General features: G+C 38.2%; 1 protein-coding gene across 3 annotated transcripts in view; it reads left to right on the forward strand.

The window, feature by feature from the left end:
• Positions 1-21,428, forward strand: part of CNTN4 (contactin 4) — a 961,173-nt gene that overhangs the window by 921,572 nt on the left and 18,173 nt on the right. For all 3 annotated transcript variants that reach the window (XM_045992257.1, XM_045992258.1, XM_045992259.1), the window contains 2 exons: positions 14,129-14,304; positions 18,896-19,016. In XM_045992257.1, coding sequence (XP_045848213.1) covers positions 14,129-14,304; positions 18,896-19,016 — 297 coding nt within the window. The remainder of the gene's footprint in view (positions 1-14,128; positions 14,305-18,895; positions 19,017-21,428) is intronic.

Consider the following 21,428-nt stretch of genomic DNA (forward strand, 5'->3'; position numbering starts at 1 on the left):
CTGGTCGGGGGTGGGGGAGTTGGTGGGGAACCTCTATCCAGATTTAAGAACTTTAAAAGGAATTTAACTATAGCCAGAGTGGGCAGCAAGGCCCCCAAGGAAACAAAGGCCAAGCCTGTACAGTATACAGTGGACTGCCCTGTATTTTGCTACCTTGTGGGGTGTAAATCCCAAATTCTTCATGTAACCTGATCTGAGGCTTTGCAACCACACAACAGGGAAGAATGCTCATGGGGAGGATAAGAACTCCTTTATGAGATATAATTTCCAAACCCACAGTGCAAAGACAGAGGCACCATAAAAGACAATCAACAATACAACAAAGAATTTCAAACCCTCAAAAGTAGCAATAATAGAACAATCTGGAAGGGACTTTTGTCTGAGTAGTATAGAAGACCCAAGGGTAACCTCACCTACCCCATCATTCATTTCCTACTTCCCATCTAACTCCCTGACAGAAAGGATTCATGGCTGAAAAGCAACTCAGGGGGAAAAGGACAAACTGGAAAGTATGTTGGTTGTTTGTTTTGGTAGCTGTTTTAAAAGGCAGAACCTAATGACCTAGCAGAAAAGAGTAATTAGAATATTAATCAATTTTTCTTCTATTTAGTAATAAATTTATCTCTAAAGTCTTAATATAATTTGAGTAATGCTGTGTTCCTGATGTTGGGTATTTTATGAAATGTATTGACTCAAGGTTTCACCCTGGTGTGAAAGGCAGAAACTTGGTGTTTCAATTTTTATGAAGTAATACATTTCCTGTATCTATTCATCTTCTAGGTGGTAGCATAAACCTTTAATTTTTAAATAACATATGCTCTAGAATTTGAGTTGGACATCTTTTTTATTTTTCTGCAGTGTATTTATTTTAAAATTTTACGTTTTCAATATTAAAACTATCCAAGTCCCATCTTCCCCACCATTCCATTTTCTTACTTTCCTACATCCCTTCCTTTTCCAGCGGCAGAGTCTGCACAGTAGCTGAGGATACGGGATGGTGAGGTGGGTTGGAGAGCCATAGGGAGGCGCGGGTCTAAGAGCCCAGAATCCCAGGACATGGGATAGTTGAGTGTGGGTGTAGAGGTGATGGGCAGAGAGGACAGTTGACAAGGTTGCAGATTGGTTAGACTAAGCAAAAAATAAGTTGATTAAGCAATAAGTAAATGTTGTGGTTTGGTTTTGTTTTTTTATTTTAAATCCAGTATAGTTAACAGACAGCTTTATATTAGTTTCAGGTGTACAATAGAGAGATCCAGCAATCCTATGCATTACTCAGTGCTAATCAGGATAAGTGTACTCTTAATCCCCATCACCTGTTTCATCTATCTCCCCATGCACCAACCCTCTGAAACAAACTCCATCATCTTGTTCTCTATAATTAAGAGTGTTTCTTGGTTTGTCTCTTTCTCTCTTTTTCTTTCCCCTTTATTCATCCATTTTCTTTCTTTTTTTTTTTTTTTTTGAAGATTTATGTATTTATTTATTTGAGGGTGAGTGTGAGGCAGGGGAGAGGCAGAGAAATAATCCCAAGCAGACACCCTGCTGAGCAAGGAATCAATTCAGGGCTCAATCTCATGACCAGGATCATGACCTGAGCTGAAACCAAGAGTCGGACGCTCAACCAACTAAGCCACCCAGGCACCCGCATTTGTTTTGTTTCTTAAATTCCACATAGGAGTGAAACCATATAATATTTGTCTTTCTCAGACTTTTCCCCCTTAACATTAAGTGAAATCTCTCTCTAGCTGCATCCATGTTGTTGCATAGCAAGATTTCATTCCTTTTTATGGCTAAATAATATTCCTGTGTGTGTGTGTGTGTGTGTGTGTGTCTACCACATTTTCTTTATCTATTCATTTATCAGTGGAGATTTGGGCTTCTTCCATAATTTGGCTATAGTAAATAATGCTGCAATAAACATAGGGTTGAAGGTATCTCTTTGAATTAGTGTTGTTGTGTTTTTTTTTAAGTAAATACCCAATAGTGGGATTGCTGAATTATAGGGTAGTTCTTTTTTTTAACTTTCTGAGGAAACTTCATACTGTTTTCCACAGTGGCTGCACCAGTTTGCATTCTCACCAACAGTGCACTAGGGTTCCATTTTTTCCCACATCCTCGCCAACACATTTTGTTTCTCATTTTGATTTTAGCTATTCTGACGGGTGTGAGGTGATACCTCATTGTAGTTTTGATTTGCATTTTCCTGATGATGAGTGATGTTGAGCATCTTTTTATGTGTCTGTTGACCATCTGGATGTCTTCTTTAGAAAAATGTCTGTTCGTGTCTTCTGCTCATTTCTTATCTGGCTTATTTGTTTCTTGGATGTTGAGTATGATAAATTCTTGATATATTTTGAATACTAACCCTTCATCAGATATGTCATTTGTAAACATCTTCTCCCATTCAGTAGGTTTTTAGTTTTATCGTTTCCTTCAATGTGCCAAAGTTGTTTTTTTTTTTGATGTAGTCCCCATAGCTTAGTTTTGCTTTTATTTCTCTTGCCTCAAGAGACCTATCTAGAAAAACGTTACAGCAGATGTGAAAGAAATGACTGCCACTGCTCTCTTCTAGGAAGTTTATGGTTTCAGATCTCCCATTTACATCTTCAATTCACTTTGAGATTATTTTTGTATATGGTATAAGAAGCTGGTCCAGTTTTGTTCCTTTACATGTAGCTGTTTAGTTTTCCCAATACCATTTGTTAGAGACTTTTTTCCCATTCCTTTTGATTCCTTTGTATTCTTGACTCTTTTGTCAAAGATTAATTGACCATATAATCAAGGGTTTGTTTCTGAGCTTTCTATCCTGTTCTGTTGATCGACGTGTCTATTTTTGTGCCAATATCATATTGTTATGATTATTACAGCTTTGTACTATAACTTGAAATCTGGACTATGATACCTCCAGCTTTGCATTTCTTTTTCAAGATTTTTGAAAAAAAAATCTTTAAAAAAAAAAGAGCCAAAAAAAATTTGGGGGGCTCTTCACGGTCTTTGGTGGCTCCATATAAATTAAGGTTGTTTGTTATAGTTCTGTGAAAAATACTGTTGGTATTTTGATAAGGATTACCTTGAATCTGTAGATTATTTGGGTAATGTGGGCATTTTAGCAATATTTGTTCCTCCCATCCATGAACATGGAATATCCTTCCATTTGTTTGTGTCATCTTCAGTTTCTTTCATTAGTGTTTTATAGTTGTCAGAGTATAGGTTTTCACTTCCTTGGTTAGGTTTCTTCCTAGTTATTTTATTATTTTTGTTTCAATTATAAATGAGTTTGCTTTTTAAGTATTTCTTTCTCCTGCTTTATTATTAATGTATAGAAATGCAATGGACTTCTGTACATTGATTTTGTATCCTGTGACTTTACTGAGTTCATTTATTAGTTCTAGTAGTTTTTTGGTGGAGTCTTTTTTTTTTTTTTAAGATTTTATTGATTTATTTGACAGACGGAGAGCGCAAGTAGGCAGAGAAGCAGGCAGCGAGAGAAGGTGAACAGGTTCTCCCTGAGCAGAGAGCCTTTGTGGGGGCTCAGTCCCAAGATCCTGAGATCATGACCTGAGCCGAAGGCAGAGGCTTAACCTACTGAGCCACATAAGCACCCCCTTTTTTGGTGGAGTCTTTATGGTTTTGTATATATAGTATCATGTGATCTGCAAATAGTCAAAGTTTTACTTTTTCTTTACCAAGTAGGATGCCTTTTATTCCTTTTGATTGTATAATTGCTGTGGCTAGGATTCCCAGTACTATGCTGAATAAAAGCGGTGAGAGTGGACATTCTTGTCTTATTCCTAATATTAGGGAGAAAGCACTCAATTTTTCACCGTTAAGTAATATAGAACCTTTATTATGTTAAGGTATGTTGCCTCTCAACCTACTTTGTTGAGGGTTTTTATCATGAATGTAGTGCTTTATCAAATATTTTTTCTGCATCCATTAAAATGGTCCTGTGGTTTTTATCCTCCTTTCTCTTATTGATGTGATGTGTCACATTGATTGATTTGTGAATATTAAACCACCCTTGCATCCCTTGAATAAATCCCACTTGATCATGGTGAATGATTTTTTTAAATGTATTGTTGGATTTAATTTCCTAATTTTTTTAAAAGATTTTGTTTATTTATTTGACAGAGAGAGATCACAAGTAGGCAGAGAGGCAGGCAGAGAGAGAGGAGGAAGCAGGCTCCCTGGTGGACAGAGAGCCTGATGTGGGGCTCTATCCCAGGACTCTGGGATCATGTCCTGAGCCAAAGGTAGAGGCTTTAACCCACTGAACCATCCAGGCACTCCTAGTTTCCCAATATTTTGTTGAGGATTTTCACATCTATGTTCATCAGAGATGAGTTCTCTCTGTTTTTTTGTTTTTTTTGGTTTTTTGTTTTTTTTTTTGGTAGTATCTTTTTCTGGTTTTGGTATCAGGGTAATGCAGGCCTTATAGAATGGATTTTAAAGTTTTTCTTCCTCTTCTATCTTTTAGAAGAGTTTGAGAAGAATAAGTATTAACTTTTCTTTAAATGTTTGTTAGAATGCACCTGTGAAGCCATCTGGTTGTGGACTTTTGTTTGTTGGAAGTTTTTCTTAATACTGATTCAATTTCATTGCTGGTAATTCGTCTGTTCAAATTTTCTATTTCTTTCCGATTCAGTTTCAGTAAGTTATATGTTTCTAGGAATTTGTCTACGTTGTCCAATTTACTGGCATGTAATTTTCCATAATATTCTCTTATAATCCTTTTCATTTCTGTAGTGTTGGTCATTATTTCCTATCTTTCATTTCAGATTCTGTTTATATGAATCTCCCTCGACACCTTTTTTATGAGTCTGGTAAATATTTATCAATTTTATTGATCATTTCAAAGAATCAGCTGCTGATTCTTTTGTGGGTTTTTGTGTTGTTGTTTCTATTCCATTTGTATCTCCTCTAAGCTTCTCTATTTCCTTCCTTCTACTCATTTGGGGTTTTATTTGTTTTTCTTCTTCTAACTCCTTCAGGTGTTAGCTTAGGTTGTTTGAGATTTTTCTTGCTTCTTGAGGTAGACATTTATTGCTATGAAGTTCCCTCTTAAAACAGCTTTTGCTGCATCCCAAAGATTTTGGACCATTGTGGTTTCATTTTCATTTGTCTCCATGTAATTTTTTATTTATTCTTTGATTTCTTGGTGACCCAGTCATTGTTTAGTAGCATGTTATTTAACTTCCAGGTATTTGTGCTCTTTCCAGATTTTTTCTTGTGGTTGATTTTTAGTTTCATAGCATTATAGTTAGAAAAGATACATGAGGGATGCCTGGGTGGCTCAGTCGGTTAAGCTGATGCCTTCAGCTCAGGTCATGATCCCAGCGTCCTGGAATTGAGTCCTGCATTGGGTTCCTTGCTCGGCAGGGGGCCTGCTTCTCTCTCTTCCTCTGCCTGCTTATGTGCTCTCACTCTCTCTCTCCCCCTGATAAATAAATAAATAAATAAATAAATAAATAAATAAATAAATAAAATCTTTTTAAAAAAAGAAAAGATGCATGAAATAACTCTGATCTTTTAAATTTTGTTAACACTTGTTCTGTGGCCTAATATGTGCTCTATTCTGGAGAATGTTCCATGTACAATTGAAAAGAATGTATATTCTGCTGTTTTAGGATTCTCTGACTGTTTCTGCTAAATACAGGTCATGTATTTAGCATGTAGCATGGGTACACTGTGTCATTAAAAGCCACTCTTTCCTTACTGATTTTCTGTTTAGATCATCTATCCATTGATGTAGGTGGGATGTTAAAGTCCCCTAATATTATTTTATTACTATCAATTATTCCCATTGTGTTTGTTATTACTGCTTTAAGTATTTGGGTTCTCCCATGTTGGGTGCATAATAGTTGCAATTTTAAATCTTCTTTTTTTAAAGATTTTATTTATTTACTTGTCAGAGAAAGAGAAAAAACACAAGCTGGGGGAATAGCAGGTAGAGAGAGAAGCAGCCTCCCTGCTGAGCAATGAGCCTGATGCAGGACTCAATCCCAGGACCCTGGAATCATGACCTGAGCTAAAGGCAGAAGCTTAACCATCTTTTTGTTGGATTATCCCCTTAATGATTGATTGTGTAGTGTCCTTCTTTTTCTCTTGTTGTAGTCTTTGTTTGATATGAGTATTGCTACCCTTGCAGGTAGTTCTTATTTGCAGGTTAGTTCTCTTTTTAATTTTTTGAAGAACTTCTATACCATTTTTATAGTGACTCTCCCAGTTTGCATTCCCATCAGCAAAGTACTAGGCTTCCTTTTCCTCCAAATCCTTGCCAATACTTGTTGTTTTTTGTGTTTTGATTTTAGCATTCTGACAAATGTGGGATGATATCCCATTGTAGTTTTGATTTCTTTTCCCTGATGAAGAGTGATGTTGAACATCTTGTCATGTGTCTATTGGCTATCTAGATGTCTTCTTTGAAGAAGTGATTGTTCATATCTTCCACCCATTTTTAATTGGATTATTTGTTTTTTGGGTGTTGAGTTGAAATGAGTAATGTTTTGAGGACAAGATCTAGAAATAATTATAGAGGTATATGTATGTGTATTATATGTGTGTGTGTGTACTCAATTATCTCTTTGGCTAAGGGGGCCTGGAATCAATAAGCACATGGTATCAACATCTTGATTTCTCAAAACAATCCTCCACTAAAAAGAACCAGTCCTCCCTGCAGAAACTGCTGATTCTAGGACTATAGCAAAGTATAAGTTGAGCCTGGAACATCTTATTGGGCCAGATAGTAAGGAACCACTCAACAAAGGAGTGAAATGTCACAAGGACACAAGAGCCAGCTTAAAAGGATTGACACTGGCCAAAATGGGACTATTTGAGCATCAAAATAAATAACAATAATAATGTATTACAACCCACTGGATAAAGTAGGAGGCCAAGAGTGAATGAATTAATGAATGAATGAATGAAAGAAAGAGGAAAGTTCTTCCTTAAAGGAAAATGTCACCTAGTACATGTAGAAGCAATGAGAAACAGACTTGGCATTCAGTAATCACCAAAGGGGTGATTGCTTCAGGCAGGAATATTTAATGGATCCTAAGTCTGGGAGATAGAGGTTTGATGAGTGTCAGAACATTGGTATAATTTCAGAATACCCCCCCCCATTCTACTTAGTTACAAGAAGGCAGTTGTTAACCATGAGGTAAAGAAACCATGCAGACACCAACATAGCCAGGTGAGCAGTTAAAATGGTCAATGTGAAGATGAGTTCACGTCACATCACATCACATCACATCGCATCGCATAGCTCCTGATCCAGTGCACGTAGAAGATACACCACAACATTTTAGTGTTGTTCCTGCTGAGAATGCACAATCTAAATCAGGTCATGCAACATCAGATAAATCCAGGCTGAGAGTCATCCTAGAGAACGTAATGCCTATTCTCTTTAAAACTGTCAAGGATTTGAAAGATAGGGGAAGACTAAAGAAATGATCTAACTTGATGGATCCTGAAGAAGAATGACAAATAAATTCAACTTGCTTTCCTGGATAAAATCCTAGACTAAAATATAAAGAAACATGACTGAGAAAGTTAGCAAATTTTGAATGGGATCTGAATCACAAAGTGATGATGTACCAGGGTTGATTTCTTTATTTGGAGGGTCATGTGCTCATTACTAGGAAAGTGTCCTTGTTTGCATAAACACATGCTGGAATGCTTAAGGGTGATGAGACCTCATGTCTGTAGTTGCTCTCAAAAGGTTTACAGAAAGACTAATGATAATGAGTAAATATTATATATTATAGAGAATATAATGTTTATTATATATGTTCATTACATGCAAGAAAGAAAGAGGCAGATGCAGTAAAATATTAACAATGGAGGGATCTGTGTGAAGGTGAAAGAATTCTTTGTACATTCCTGGCAACTTTTCTGTAAGTTTGAAATTACTCAAAAATAAATTATTTTTAAAATAAATTACTCCTTTAAAGCAAGAAATAAATAAATCCTAAATGTGGCCTTAGAGGAAAAAGTCAGTAATGAACACAGAGGAAGAGCAGAATTTCCACAGTGAGTGAATCCTTAGGTGCCCCTTTTTTATGTTCTATTGGGTAAATAGACATATAATACCTTCCCAATCAACAACACTTTAAGGTTCAGGGCCTTGTTTCTATCATTGACCAATACCACCATTCACAGATTGTCAACAACCTATCCTTAACCACCTCTCATGAGTAGGTACAGAACTAGGCATCAAGGGGTATAAAAGTGTAAGATGTGGTCACTGTTTCCTGGAGAAACTGGGTATATGTAAGTGATAGTCCATGACAATGCTCAAACTTAACGTTGAAGAAAGGGAACAAGCTTCACAAAGGAAAAGATCCCCAGTGAATAGGGTGGTCAGGGAAGCATCAGTCTTCAGAGGGTAATAGGCTTTATCCAGCCTGGCTGGCCTTTGGGAGAACCTGACACACCTTCTCTGATGATGCCCACCTCTGCTTGAATACTTTTAGAAGTGGTGATTCACATTTTCCTGAGACAGCCCATTTCCCTGTTGAAAAGGTCAAATTATTGGAAAGTTCTTGCTTATACAGAGTCAAAATACACTTCTTTGTGCCTTATACTTTGGATGACACAAAGTGAGTTTATTTCATCTTCTGCCTATAAACCCTTCACATATTTGAAGACCACTCTCATGTCTCCTTTAATTTCTCTTTCTCATGTCAAACATTTTCAGTTAGTTTAGCTGTTACAGATCTATTATGTGCTTCACTAACCTAGGTGCACTAATCTGCCGGTAAATCCAGAAGATGTTCCTAGCCAAGCTGTGGCCTCATTAATACAAAATACAATGGGATTTTTACTTCTCTAAGACATCTGTGTCTCTTTGTGCAACTTAAGATTACATTAGCTTCTGGGGACAACTTCACAAGCCCTGTTGACACTGAGATGTCCAAGTCTTTTCCATGTGAGCTGCCAATCCAGTCTTCTTCTTGCCTATACCTTTGTAGCTCATTTTTAAAAATACAGTCTTTTGCCTTTATCTCTATTACATTTCAGACTAAATGAAAGAATTAGTCCATCTTGAAATCACTGTGAATTTTGAATTTCATCCCAAGTTTATGGTATTCTTTTTATGTGTGTTTTATGCAAATTTGATAGATATACTTCAGCCAACACAGGTTTTATTTTTATTCAATGGGACCGATGCAGAGATCTCTAGGATGCTACCTCCAGGTTTATTGTGAAAGCTAACCCACCATCTTTGTTGCAGCATTTAACTACTATTAAAAATAGTTCCCTGGCTATTCCTTCTTGTGCCATCCCAGGTGAGCTGTCAGCTCTTTGACTAGCTCCTATTTTTGAAGAATCCCATTTTTAAAGTTCCATAAAAATTAATATAAAAAAGAAGACACAACCTGACTCAAAGACATCATCAAAACCATTACAGTAAAGAAATACACCAATAAAAGGAGATGTATACCTTCTGTAAATGAAGAAGAATGAAACACACATTAAGTACTTTCCTGAAGTGCCTGGGTGGCTCACTGGGTTATGCCCCTGCCTTCGGCTCAGGTCATGGTCTCAGGGTCCTGGGGTCAAGCCCTGCATTGGGCTCTCTGCTCAGCAGGGAGCCTGCTTCCTCCTCTCTCTCTGCCTGCCTCTGCCTATTTGTGATCTCTGTCTGTAAAATAAATAAATAAAATCTTTAAAAAAAATAAAAGGTACTTTCCTGATAGTCACTGAGTGAATATCATGGCACCATGAGTGAAAATATTTACCAACTGAAAGGAAGGATTGGTATTGTATAGGGAAAGAAAAAGCAAAATAGAATTCTTGTCCTGTGAACCCACAGGTACTTGTTTTTACAGATAATAAAGCCCCTAGATCAGAAAGCTTTTCCACCAACAGGGAAATTCAGAGGATGATATGACTTGGATAATACGTATTATAATTTATGCATCAAATTGTTGACCTAATCATTAACAAGTTTTTAATAATTGTCTCTCTCTCATTATTGTCATACTCTTGAGAACAAACCACTTAGTGTACTTTCTGTCCTCTATCAAGAAAGCAATGTAGAACATGAGGTGTTTGTTGTTGTTGTTGTTGTTTTTTAATTTTATTCTAGGAGGTTTAAACACTTGGTAAATATATACATTTTAAGCATCAGTCCTCTGGAGTTCTGAATTTATCATTCTCTGCAGATGAACCAGCCACAAGCAGAAAAGTTGAGGGGTGTCGTTGGTCATATGTATTGTTGATATTTAATTACATCCAAATCTAGACTTCAATTCACATCTCGAGTCCTAATTGCCTTTGAGAGTTCTATGCACAGAACGATAGCTGAAGTGACTCTTTAGAACAGAAGTCGTAAATATAGGTTCTTCCTGATCTTGATGAATTAAAACCCAAGGAGGGGAGACAGTTTTGTTTTGAAGAAGCCATCTGTTTATTTGTGTACAGCGTTTATATTCAAATTTAAGGAAATTAATCAAGTAAAAAAATCAGAATTCACAACACAGAAAACAGGAGTAGTGAACAGGCATGCAATTTGAGAAAACCAAGTAGATAATGAGGTTTCAACCTCTTTAGTTTAATCTTCTCTAGTCCCAAGGAGACCTCTCTGCTCTGTGTATACTGCATGACTTGCTTTGTATTGATTTCTGCTCCTTCAAGGCCCAGAACATGAATCGGTGACAAGTGCTAAGTTAATGAATTAACAGCTGTCAGCACAGACTAGACCAGCATAATCCTTGATTTAGGGAACTTCCCTGGTTCTTGGTTAACAGACAACTGAGTTCACTAATAATAAAATCTGTCCCCACTCCCTACCTGTGCTTAAAGGAATGAACAGTTCTTCAGGAAACAAATGTCAATTAAAAATGTGAGCCTGAATTGCAAATGACTCTAGGCTTTGGAATATGTGCCAACTCCTTGCTGCTCACCCAGAAGTTATCAGGAGATAGGAAGCCAAGACATTGTTTAAGGACTTGAGCCTGGACATTTGACTCCACTCTCAGAAGTCTGACGTGTAAGCTTAGAGCTAGAGCCAACATTTTATGCATTAAGTCATTACTACTTTTTAGCTTTTTAAGGCAGTAACTTCATTACTCCTGCAGTGAAACACTCAAACTGTCTCCACCCCACAGCCTTCTCTGAATTTCTTCTGCATTCAGATATCTTAAGTTGACTATACATAAGCAAGAGTACAGATTGTTATATTATGCCCTTAGATTTGTTCTCTGGATGATTTGTGAATGGGTATCATGTTTTCAGCTAAATGAAAGGACGCAGCTCAGCGCGTGTTTAAAAGGAATAGATAGTTCCTTTTAAACACTCTTCAGTGTCAGTTTCCCTCATCCATTAGGTAGGGATGATAATAATACCTCTTTGTTAAGAATAACTGAAATAATCTATGTAAAGTTTTAACACGGTGTCTGGAATGTAAGAGGCTCAGCTAGTTATTATGAATGCTTTTATTCCCTCATTCTCTTTTTTATATCTCTTTTGGTACGAAGACGCTGTCATCCATACAACACACACTACACACTTGGTGAATAAATCAACAAATGAATGTTCTTTAAGATAAGAATCTAAATTGTGAAATCAGTAGTCAGCCAATTAAAGGAGAATTAGGCAACATCTTAGCAATTAAAAACCATACACACATATGATTTTGGCCAGGAATTATTTGTTCCAGTCTTTATTCTATAGATGAAGAAAATTTAAATTTAAAAGTGACAATTATTCTAAGGTGCTTTGTTCTCAATTCCTTCCCTCATTTAAAAAAATCTCAATCTGTATTAATACCTGCAAATCAGTTAATCACTAGAGCAAATTTTGATTATGTGATTTGTAAAAGTCTCGGGTTTTAAAATAAAGGATTTTCCCTCCCATTGTCTCTTAGCTAGACATACCTGTTTTTACCTTTTCTTTTCATGGACATCACTCATACAACGCAATGACCAAAAGAACAGCAATCCATTTATGATATTTTCCTAGTTTTGGAAAACAGCAAAAGTGTATTTCACTCCAAGCTAATAGTCTGTTTATGGACACAGACTTTCCTGTTCTAAAGACTTGAGATGTGTGCTTTCCATAGTTGCATAAAAGGGCAGAAAAACTCTTTTAAATACTCTCTTTAAAAAGGAAGTTTTTGGGGGCGCCTGGGTGGCTCAGTGGGTTAAAGCCAGGGTCCTGGGATCAAGCCCCATGTCCAGCTCTCTGCTCCGCAGGGAGCCTGCTTTCTCCTCTCTCTCTCTGCCTGCCTCTCTGCCTAGTTGTGATTTCTCTCTGTCAAATAAATAAAATATTAAAAAAAAAAAAAAGGAAGTTTTTGGGGGTGCCTGGGTAGCTCAGTGGTTAAAGCCTCTGCCTTTGGCTGGGGTCATGATCCCAGAGTCCTGGAATTGAGCCCCACATCAGGCTCTCTGCTCAGCGGAGAGCCTGCTTCCTCCTCTCTCTCCCTGCCTGCCTCTCTGGCTACTTGTGATCTCTGTCTGTCAAATAAATAAATAAAATCTTTAAAAAGGAGGTTTTTTAATGCATTGTTGGAAAGTAGGACCCATCAAACATGTCCTATGAGACATCATTTCAAAATTTCCAGCTGAGATTTTATTTTTTTTTTATTTTACCCTTTTTATTTATTTATTTTTTTTTCAGCGTAACAGTATTCATTCTTTTTGCACAACACCCAGTGCTCCATGCAAAACGTGCCCTCCCCATCACCCACCACCTGTTCCCCCAACCTCCCACCCCTGACCCTTCAAAACCCTCAGGTTGTTTTTCAGAGTCCATAGTCTCTTATGGTTCGCCTCCCCTCCCCAATGTCCAGCTGAGATTTTAATCGAGGACATACACTTAATAAATATTTATATACCCCACAGACTGAAATGCAATCCTGTGAATACAGAAAGGTATTAATCAATGTTCTTTCATTGTTTTGTTTGCTTTTGATTTGTCTTCTTTGTTATAGTTTGTTTAGTTGGTTTAGTTTGATTTGGTTTAGTGCAGAGAAATTTCTGGAATATGGCTGGATTCAAAATTTCATTCTTTAGGTGTTTATATGACCTTTATCTTTATCTCAAATTTATTTTCACTCTTGTATTCTGACAACATTTATGAAATCATATTGCAGTGAAAAATAAAAGATCAGCATGTGAATGGTAGGGCATTAGGGTTCTTAAACTGTCTCAGCTAAACAAGCCCATTTCATTTTCAGTTGAAATCATAACGTAAAGGGTGAATTTAAAAACAAATTAGTACTTATTTTAAAGATGTAATATACATACACAAACATATATAATTTTGTCAATGAGTTCATTGCAGTTCTTTTATATTTATAAAAAAATTACTAAAATGTCTTAGTTTCAAAATGGTTGAGATTATAAACTTAATAGTATGTTATGCAGATTATAAAAATAAGTGGGATAAAGATATAAACCTATATTATATCAACTAGAGAAAAAAGGAAAATCATATGTGTATCATGTTTACAAGATGCAAAACAAAACAACTTGAAAAACTATAAACCAAGAAGGCAGAGGGAAATTATACCAAAATGAAGAGAGATTATACCAAAGAAATTATACCAAAATGAAAAAAATGAAGAAAGAAAGTTTATTCTGGACAGTAAAGAGAGTAAGTAGGATTTGTTTTGAATTGGTTTTTTGGTCTCTTCTTTTAACTTTCTTAAATTTCCTAAATTTCCCATACTAAACATTTATCACTTTTATAATAAGAGGGGAGGGAATCAAGCAAACTTCAAATTAACATGGATTTCTCCTGTTAGTATTCAACTGAATTACTGCTTTCTAGTGACACTAGGGAGATATGAAAACATTTTTAAAGAGGCAATTTCCAAGCAGGCTGTCAGAAGTAGGCCCTTCCATGAGTGTCTTCAGAGATCTAACCTCTGTGCTCCCCAGCTGAGTTTTGTTGCTCTGTGAAGGTTCACATAATGAGCGTTTTCATCTTTTCATATTAAAAATGACCTCCTGGCCTGAATCTCAGCTTCCCAGATGACTGAGGTTTACTGGTCACAGCCTAAGAAAAAAATAAAGCAAAACTACTTAGTATTTCATCCTGCTCTTGGATTCTACATTTTACTTCCACACAAGCTCATAGGCTTTGTTGTTGGTTTCCCTCTGTTTTCACCCTACAGATCCAACAAGGGTGATGGTACCTCCTTCCAGCATGGATGTGACTGTTGGAGAAAGTATTGTTCTGCCTTGCCAGGTAACACATGATCACTCGCTAGACATCGTGTTTACCTGGTCATTTAATGGACACCTGATAGATTTTGACAAAGATGGGGACCACTTTGAAAGAGTCGGAGGGGTAAGTATTAATATCAAACTACCTACAGCAAATTCACTATGCAACTGAACATCTGCAAAGTGACTCAACTTGTTTAGCCTAACATGAAAAGAAACATAAGATTGTTCTTGATGATCTTGTTCCAACGCCTTCTTTTAAGAAATTCTTGGTTAATTGTTGCTCCTTTTTGCCTGATGGGTGTGGCCCCTATGGCTGAGTAACCCTACATGACAGTCCTCTTGATCCCCACAACAATGCTATAGGCTAGTTATTCTGAACTATGTATGAATGAGGAAACTGGAGCTCAGGGGCAAATGTATGGCTTGCCTTCGCCTCATAACCCTAACCTGTGGAACTCAGCTTTAAACTTCAAATCCCCGACTCTCTACCCCACACAGTACGATATATCCTAGCAGAAAATATCTTAAGGACAGTTTACTCATGTGTATTTAGGCTGCTGATTCAACTTTCCTTGGCTCTTATAGAAGTCTCATCATTGTGACATTAGGGTCTCTTTCTTAAGATTTTATTTATTTATTTGATAGAGAGAAGATCACAAGTAGGCAGAGAGGCAGGCAGAGAGAGAGGAGGAAGCAGGCTCCCTGCGGAGCAGAGAGCCCGATGCGGGGCTCGATCCCAGGACCCTGAGATCATGACCTGAGCCGAAGGCAGCGGCTTAATCCACTGAGCCACCCAGGCGCCCCAGGGTCTCTTTCTTGAATCTGAAAGTCTGATCAGGGTATTTATTATCTCCAGGTAATTTTGAATTCAAATGTTTGAATTTCCGTAATGCCTTTCTTTCATAAAAATACATATTACCATTGAACACACACCAAGATGAGGTTAAATCTGGAAATAATTTGTATCTATCACAATTGTTGTCAAAAAATATTTTTTTTACCCTAACACAGTCTTATAGTCTCATTAGTAATAAAGATTCACTCTGGCTGCCATTCTCATGGAGGCATCCAACCAAAAGACAGCAGAAAATAAAAGTGAGGCTATGATTTGAAAAGCCCTCCCCATCCCTCTACCATAGGAACCTAATTTGCCTACTTCATTTTGCCTCCCTTACCCCTTATGTTGAGAAAAAGTGGGCTAAGGCTTATAAAAATATCTGTATGATATGCTGAGGACCTGTTTTCCATTCAACTATAGTACTTGTCCTGTTAATTACATTCTTGCAGCCTTTCTCAAATGATGTCTCTCACAGAACACCAAGAATGATCTGAGCATTTTCTCAGTTTTTCCAAAGATCATATATGACTGGTAATATTTTAGATACATAGGAGAGAAGTTAGTTTATTACATCAGTGGATACCTTAGGTCATGAGGGAGTCTCTCTTGGAATCCTGGTTAGAAAGGTTGGATGAAATTGCCAATATTAAGCATTCTGGACTTCTTTGATATGATTCAGCTTAATAACCAAGTGGGAGAGATATGAATTTCACAAGGGCATTGAAGATATTAAATACCTTCAGGTCTAGAAAAGTGCATAGTCCAATGCCTCCCACAAAAGAAGTACTGGACAAATTTTTTTTTAAAGATTTTTATTTATTTATTCGACAGAGAGATCACAAGTAGGCAGAGAGGCAGACAGAGAGAAAGGAAAGGAAGCAGGCTCCCTGCTGGGCAGAGAGCCCGATGCGGGACTGGATCCCAGGACCCTGAGGGACTGGATCCCAGGACCCTGAGATCATGACCTGAGCCAAAGGCAGCGGCTTAATCCACTGAGCCACCCAGGCGCCCCTGGACAAATTTTAATAGTTGTACTAATTAAAGGAAGAATGACGTTGATTTTAATAACAGGAAAGGATACATTGAGAAGACCTTCATAGGTTAAGCAGAATATTAGTTTTCATGCTAGGACCAATGTCTTGTCCAGGAGAGATATTAAATATATTATCTCCCAGAATGGCACAGGCACCAACCAATTAGAACAGCTGTCTGACCGATCAAAAGAGCGAGCCTGCCAGTCAGACAGATGTGGATGTTATCCTGGACTGGCTGCATACCAGCCAGGGGTGAGGCACAGGTGGAGACACCCCTTATGGAGTGAAGCACTAATGACGGCCTTTGTAGAGAGCTCTATCTGTGGGCTCACCCTCGTTAGCCTCTCAGATGGGAAAAGCTTGTCTCTTCTGTGAAACTCTCACCAATCAACTATTGCAAAGAAGTGAAAAATTCAGGACAGCACTACACAAACTGAGAAGTAAGTGTATTAGTCACCAGGATCCTTAATGTCTATAGAGGTCGAACTTGACAGTAGAAGAGGGAAGGAAGCAATTCTGAAGCTAAGCCATTTCACAGCTTCTACTTCCTGGGTCAGTGTGGTGGAAGGGATGTTGGGTAGAGCCAACCTGTTGGGGATTTCAGTTTCCACTTGTCCTTTGACAGCCTCCAAATGCTCTGTCAGGAACAGAACAGACCGTACCAGGAGAATATAAGCTGGTGCTGTTTTGTTCACTTTGGGAGGAACACAGAGATAGATCTCAGCAAACTGGGTTATCTGAATGACTTCAAAGGGAAAGAGAAAGTTGATTGTGGTCTCCTTCTGTGAGACTCTTACTTCAATCCTGACTTTATTTTTTTCTTTGTTTCAATTTAAACTTTTAAAACACAACTCTGGTCCAAATCTGTAAATAAAGACAGCACATTCCATTAATATGGTGCTGTACTGTGAAGTTTTCAAGCTACAACTAGTTTACCCTGACTTTAAGACCTTGGTGAAGAAAATGGATTATTGATATGGCATACCCATTTCTTTAAAACAAATTCAGCTTTCCACCTTCCCTGCACACGCCTCCTTGTGAGGCATATTTTTCTGTTTAAACCTATACCCTAGAGTCCTAAGAACCACATGAATGTCTTAGGTAAAGAAGCATTAATGACGACGATGATGAAGCCTTATATTTGCCAAGTGCCTAATCATTTATTAAGCACTTTCATGTCTGTCGGCTCTTTAATCATCACAGAAAGCCTGTGGAATAGGGTAGCAATTATTTTACTCTTTTACTGAGCAATTATAAGACTTGATTAGTAAATAGAATCTGAATGAGAACCCAAGGGTTATAAATAAAAGAGTTTTCAGGTTAAACAAAATATATATCACAGCTCTCCTTGAGGTAGATTTAATATCTTTGACATGACCACTCATGGTCATCAATAAAACCAATTTAAATTTACTCTGTGCTTCCCAGTCTTCAGATTTCATATACACATACAGATTCATTTGATTCTCACAACCTCACCCAGTAGGCAGTGTATCCTTCTTTCATAGGTCAGTAAACTAAAACCCAGAGACTTACATAAAATCACACAGCAGGGATCAGCCCAAGCTAATTGAGTACCTACACATCAGCTCTCCCTTCACTGAATGCTTGAGCCTATCTTCTAAACTTATTTACAACTATTGGCAGTTCCAGGTTTTCCATTGTCCTGGATGGATTTGTAATATGTTGCTCTAAAACAAAGGGAACTAAGTACACATTAACTTAGATTGAGAATAAAGTCTTTTGAATTGGTAGAATGGTCTGACCTTGTGGGTTCACATCCTGGCTCCACCATTTATTAGCTAAGTGATTTCAGGCAAGTCATATCCTCTTTGTGCTAGAGTTTCTTCACCTGTAAAGTAAGGACAATAGAGCACCTACCTCATAGAACATGTGAGTATTTAGCTTTAATATATGGCTCCCGTATTTAAATATTATAGAACATTATTGTCATTTGGAAGAATAGCAACAGGGCCAAAATAACCTACATTATCTTGTCATCCATTGTGGAGTGAGAAGTAAGCATAGCTTCCTGCATCTGACCTCTAGGGAGCACTCCTGCGCAAGCCACCTGCTCCCCACGCTTTTGGTGATCAGAGCTATGAAATGAAACCCCAACGTGTAGCCACGTTCTTTAGTTAAAATGCCACCTTCGTGATAACCTGTAGAGGCATCGTCTCATTTTTATTAAACGTACCTTGCTGGTGAGCGTGTAGGAATATTTCTAGGGCACACAGAAATCCATACTGGGATGTAATCAGTCCTATTCATCTACTAATCAAACTTGCATTTGGCATTTCAAAAACAAATTATAGCAGTCTTCCACACTAGGTGATGCTAGATTTCCTTGGAGAGTGTGGTCCTCATACTCTTTTAATTCAAACCTGGGAACTATCAAAATGCTGGCTGTAAGACAGAGCTGTGCAGTAAAATGCAGATGCCTCCAAATGTGGGCTTGCCTCCCCTTTCCAAATACAGAGTTCCAGAGTATGGGAAAGCCAGTGAAGGCTGCAGGTTGAGGGCATATCTGAAGAAATCCACAGGACGAGATCAAGAGCCACCTTTAGTAAGTTTAAGTGCTTCTGACACGGATGGCAAACTGCTCCAGAGACCCAGAGAAGCCACACACCCCCAAGGTCTTGTCCAAGGTGTGTTCTGAAGGTGTTGGGGTTCTTATCTCCGAGACAGGCTCACATGTTTTTAATAGGCCATGGCTTGCATCACTAATGTTTTCATCAGCCAGTGTAAAATAAATTCATTAGTCACAGTGTCCTTCATGTGATAATGATATTTAGAGCTCATTAAAAAGTAATTGTAGCCACTTTCCCCTACTTTATCAGCAGGATTCAGCTGGTGATTTGATGATCCGAAACATCCAGCTGAAGCATGCTGGGAAATACGTCTGCATGGTCCAAACAAGTGTAGACAAGCTCTCTGCTGCTGCTGACCTGATTGTGAGAGGTATGGGAATGTTGGTTTCTGTTCATGGAATGCTTGTGTGATATCTACTCTTTCACAGGTTGCTAAAAACCTCACCGGTTTAGAATTATGGAAGAAAGTCAGATAGAAGCTGAACATCGCAAACAGTGGCTAACAGCCCACAGTCCTCTGTGTATCTCTTTCTCATGGGAGGGATCACCAGAAAGTGCAGAGCAAATCTGGTTACTCTGGACTGAAAATAACTCCTGTGAGTGCCCCAAGTGCCCCGATGTGTGGCTGTTGGAGTTGATAGGACCTTCTAGAACAATTTTGGATTAACAAAAGCAAATAGTTTTAAGAAGGATCAAATCATGCCTTTTGATGTTTCATCTCGGCTAAGCCAAATTAGTGATTTAGGGCACTGATAGAACTGTGGCTTCAGAAAATCACCTGTTTTTCCCAGTTCCCTTTTTTCCCTAAAGTTAGTAGTTCAATCCAGTTCTTAAAATATGGCTTTAGAGGGAACACTTTCTAACTGCCTGGGATGCAGTAAATCAGCTGGTAGTTGATGTGCAAACTGACCTTTGTGAGGTTTTCTTCAGTCCTCCCAACATGGCCTAACTTCAACCTAATGGCTCCAAGGGCCCTGATTGAGCCCATGGTACCAGTTTACAAAGGAACAGTAAATGGAGCCTTAACAAATATATTTTTTTTATTTTTTTTGAAGATTTTATTTATTTACTTGACACAGAGAGAGAGAGATCACAAGTAGGCAGAAAGAGAGGGGTAAGGAGGCTTCCGTCCAAGCAGAGAGCCCGACGCGGGGCCTGATCCTAGGACCCTGAGATCATGACCTGAGCTGAAGGCAGAGGCTTAACCCACTGAGCCACCCAGGTGCCCCTTTAACAAATATTTTTATATTGAAATTAAAATCTTTGGGAACCAGTGGATGTACAAGAATCAAACTGACGCATGCTCAGAGCTTTTCTTAAGTGTTTAAAACCAAATCAGAACATCCAAGTAATCTCTTGGCTAGCACCTCCTTCCTCTGAACCCTAAGCATTGGTGTTTGGGAATCTTTGGCCAGCAGAACCTGGAGTGCAAGAATCACAACTCCAGGGGAAATCAGATACGGAGGCAGGGTAAATCTGAGTTCAGGGAGAACAAGGAATTACTGGAAGTAAGAGACATGTTGCCCTACTCTCAGGCAGAACCTGAGAGGGGGAGATGTGTGGGAGTCCCGACTTAACCTCATTGTCAAGAGAGGTTAAAGAAAAATGGCTTTTCCAACTCTGTCTGCTTTCCTTCCTCTTTAAATCGCCTACAAAAACCTTTCGGTAATGCTACAGATAAGAGTGAAGTAAGAGCAAAAAACTTTCAACCTGGGTTGAGCTACCCATTGAATAATTATGGAAACGTGTTTATTTCCATTTTAAAATACAGGAGAGCTGCCCTGCTCTCCCCCGGGGACAAAAGAAGTCTATTGCCGAAAATTTATCCTCTATTTAATTAGGATAATGTTCAGATCAGCAGTTTAAACACCAATAAATTAGACTAATAAATATTTAAATCAGTAATACTTGAAGTTCTTAAATGATATTGTATACTTCATTTCACAGAAAATAACATTAAATACCAAGAGGAATTTGCAAACTCAGTCTAAAAGAAAATCTAGTCTAATCAGTTAATAAGGCCGATAAATTAATATGCCATTTTAAACCATAATCTTTCGTTTTATTTCCTCCAGCTCTGCCCTTGCAGCTTTTCTGCATATTACAGAGAGGAGGCAGAAATATATTTCACTGCCTGTAAGAGATTTTTGTATCTGAAACTGGTAAAGCTTTGAGTCTTGGCTCCAGCCCCCTTAGTTCTCTGATAAATCTACTTTATTCAGTGTGTAGCCCGCTACCGGTGGGTAGAAAAGCCCTTTTTCAATGAGAGAGAAGCTGAGGCTCTGGTCTCATACCAGTGTTCCCTCTTCTGTTGCTTTGACCAAAATATCTGTGAGCCCTGACCATGTGAACGTTTTGTTCAGAGGATAAACATTGGCTCATCTTCTCATTTTGAAAGAGGGACCCAACTTCCCCAACACAAAGTTGACAAACATTCCGTGACCACCGGTGTGGTCAGTGGCAGGAGCAGCAGAGCAAACAAAGTTATGCAAGCACCATCTTACCGCCAGTGACCAAATTCATACCACCCCTTCATTTTCCTTTACTCGGCTGCCCAAAGTGGGCTCAAATAATCCCTGTCTGTTTAGTTCATTGAGGAGTTTGGAGGGGGAACACTTTTCTATTTATGGTACTTTGATTTTAAAGGCCATCAAAAAAGAGCATCCATTGAAATTGGGGTTGGTGGAGGGAATCTAGGATGAGCAAGCTAGTGAGAAAAAAAACGATGATGGGGTGTTCTGGACTTTATCTAGTTAATCAGGGTTGCAAAGACCAAAGTTTG

The sequence above is a fragment of the Meles meles genome, chromosome 20, assembly GCF_922984935.1.
Source record: "Meles meles chromosome 20, mMelMel3.1 paternal haplotype, whole genome shotgun sequence".
Lineage (NCBI taxonomy): Eukaryota > Metazoa > Chordata > Mammalia > Carnivora > Mustelidae > Meles > Meles meles.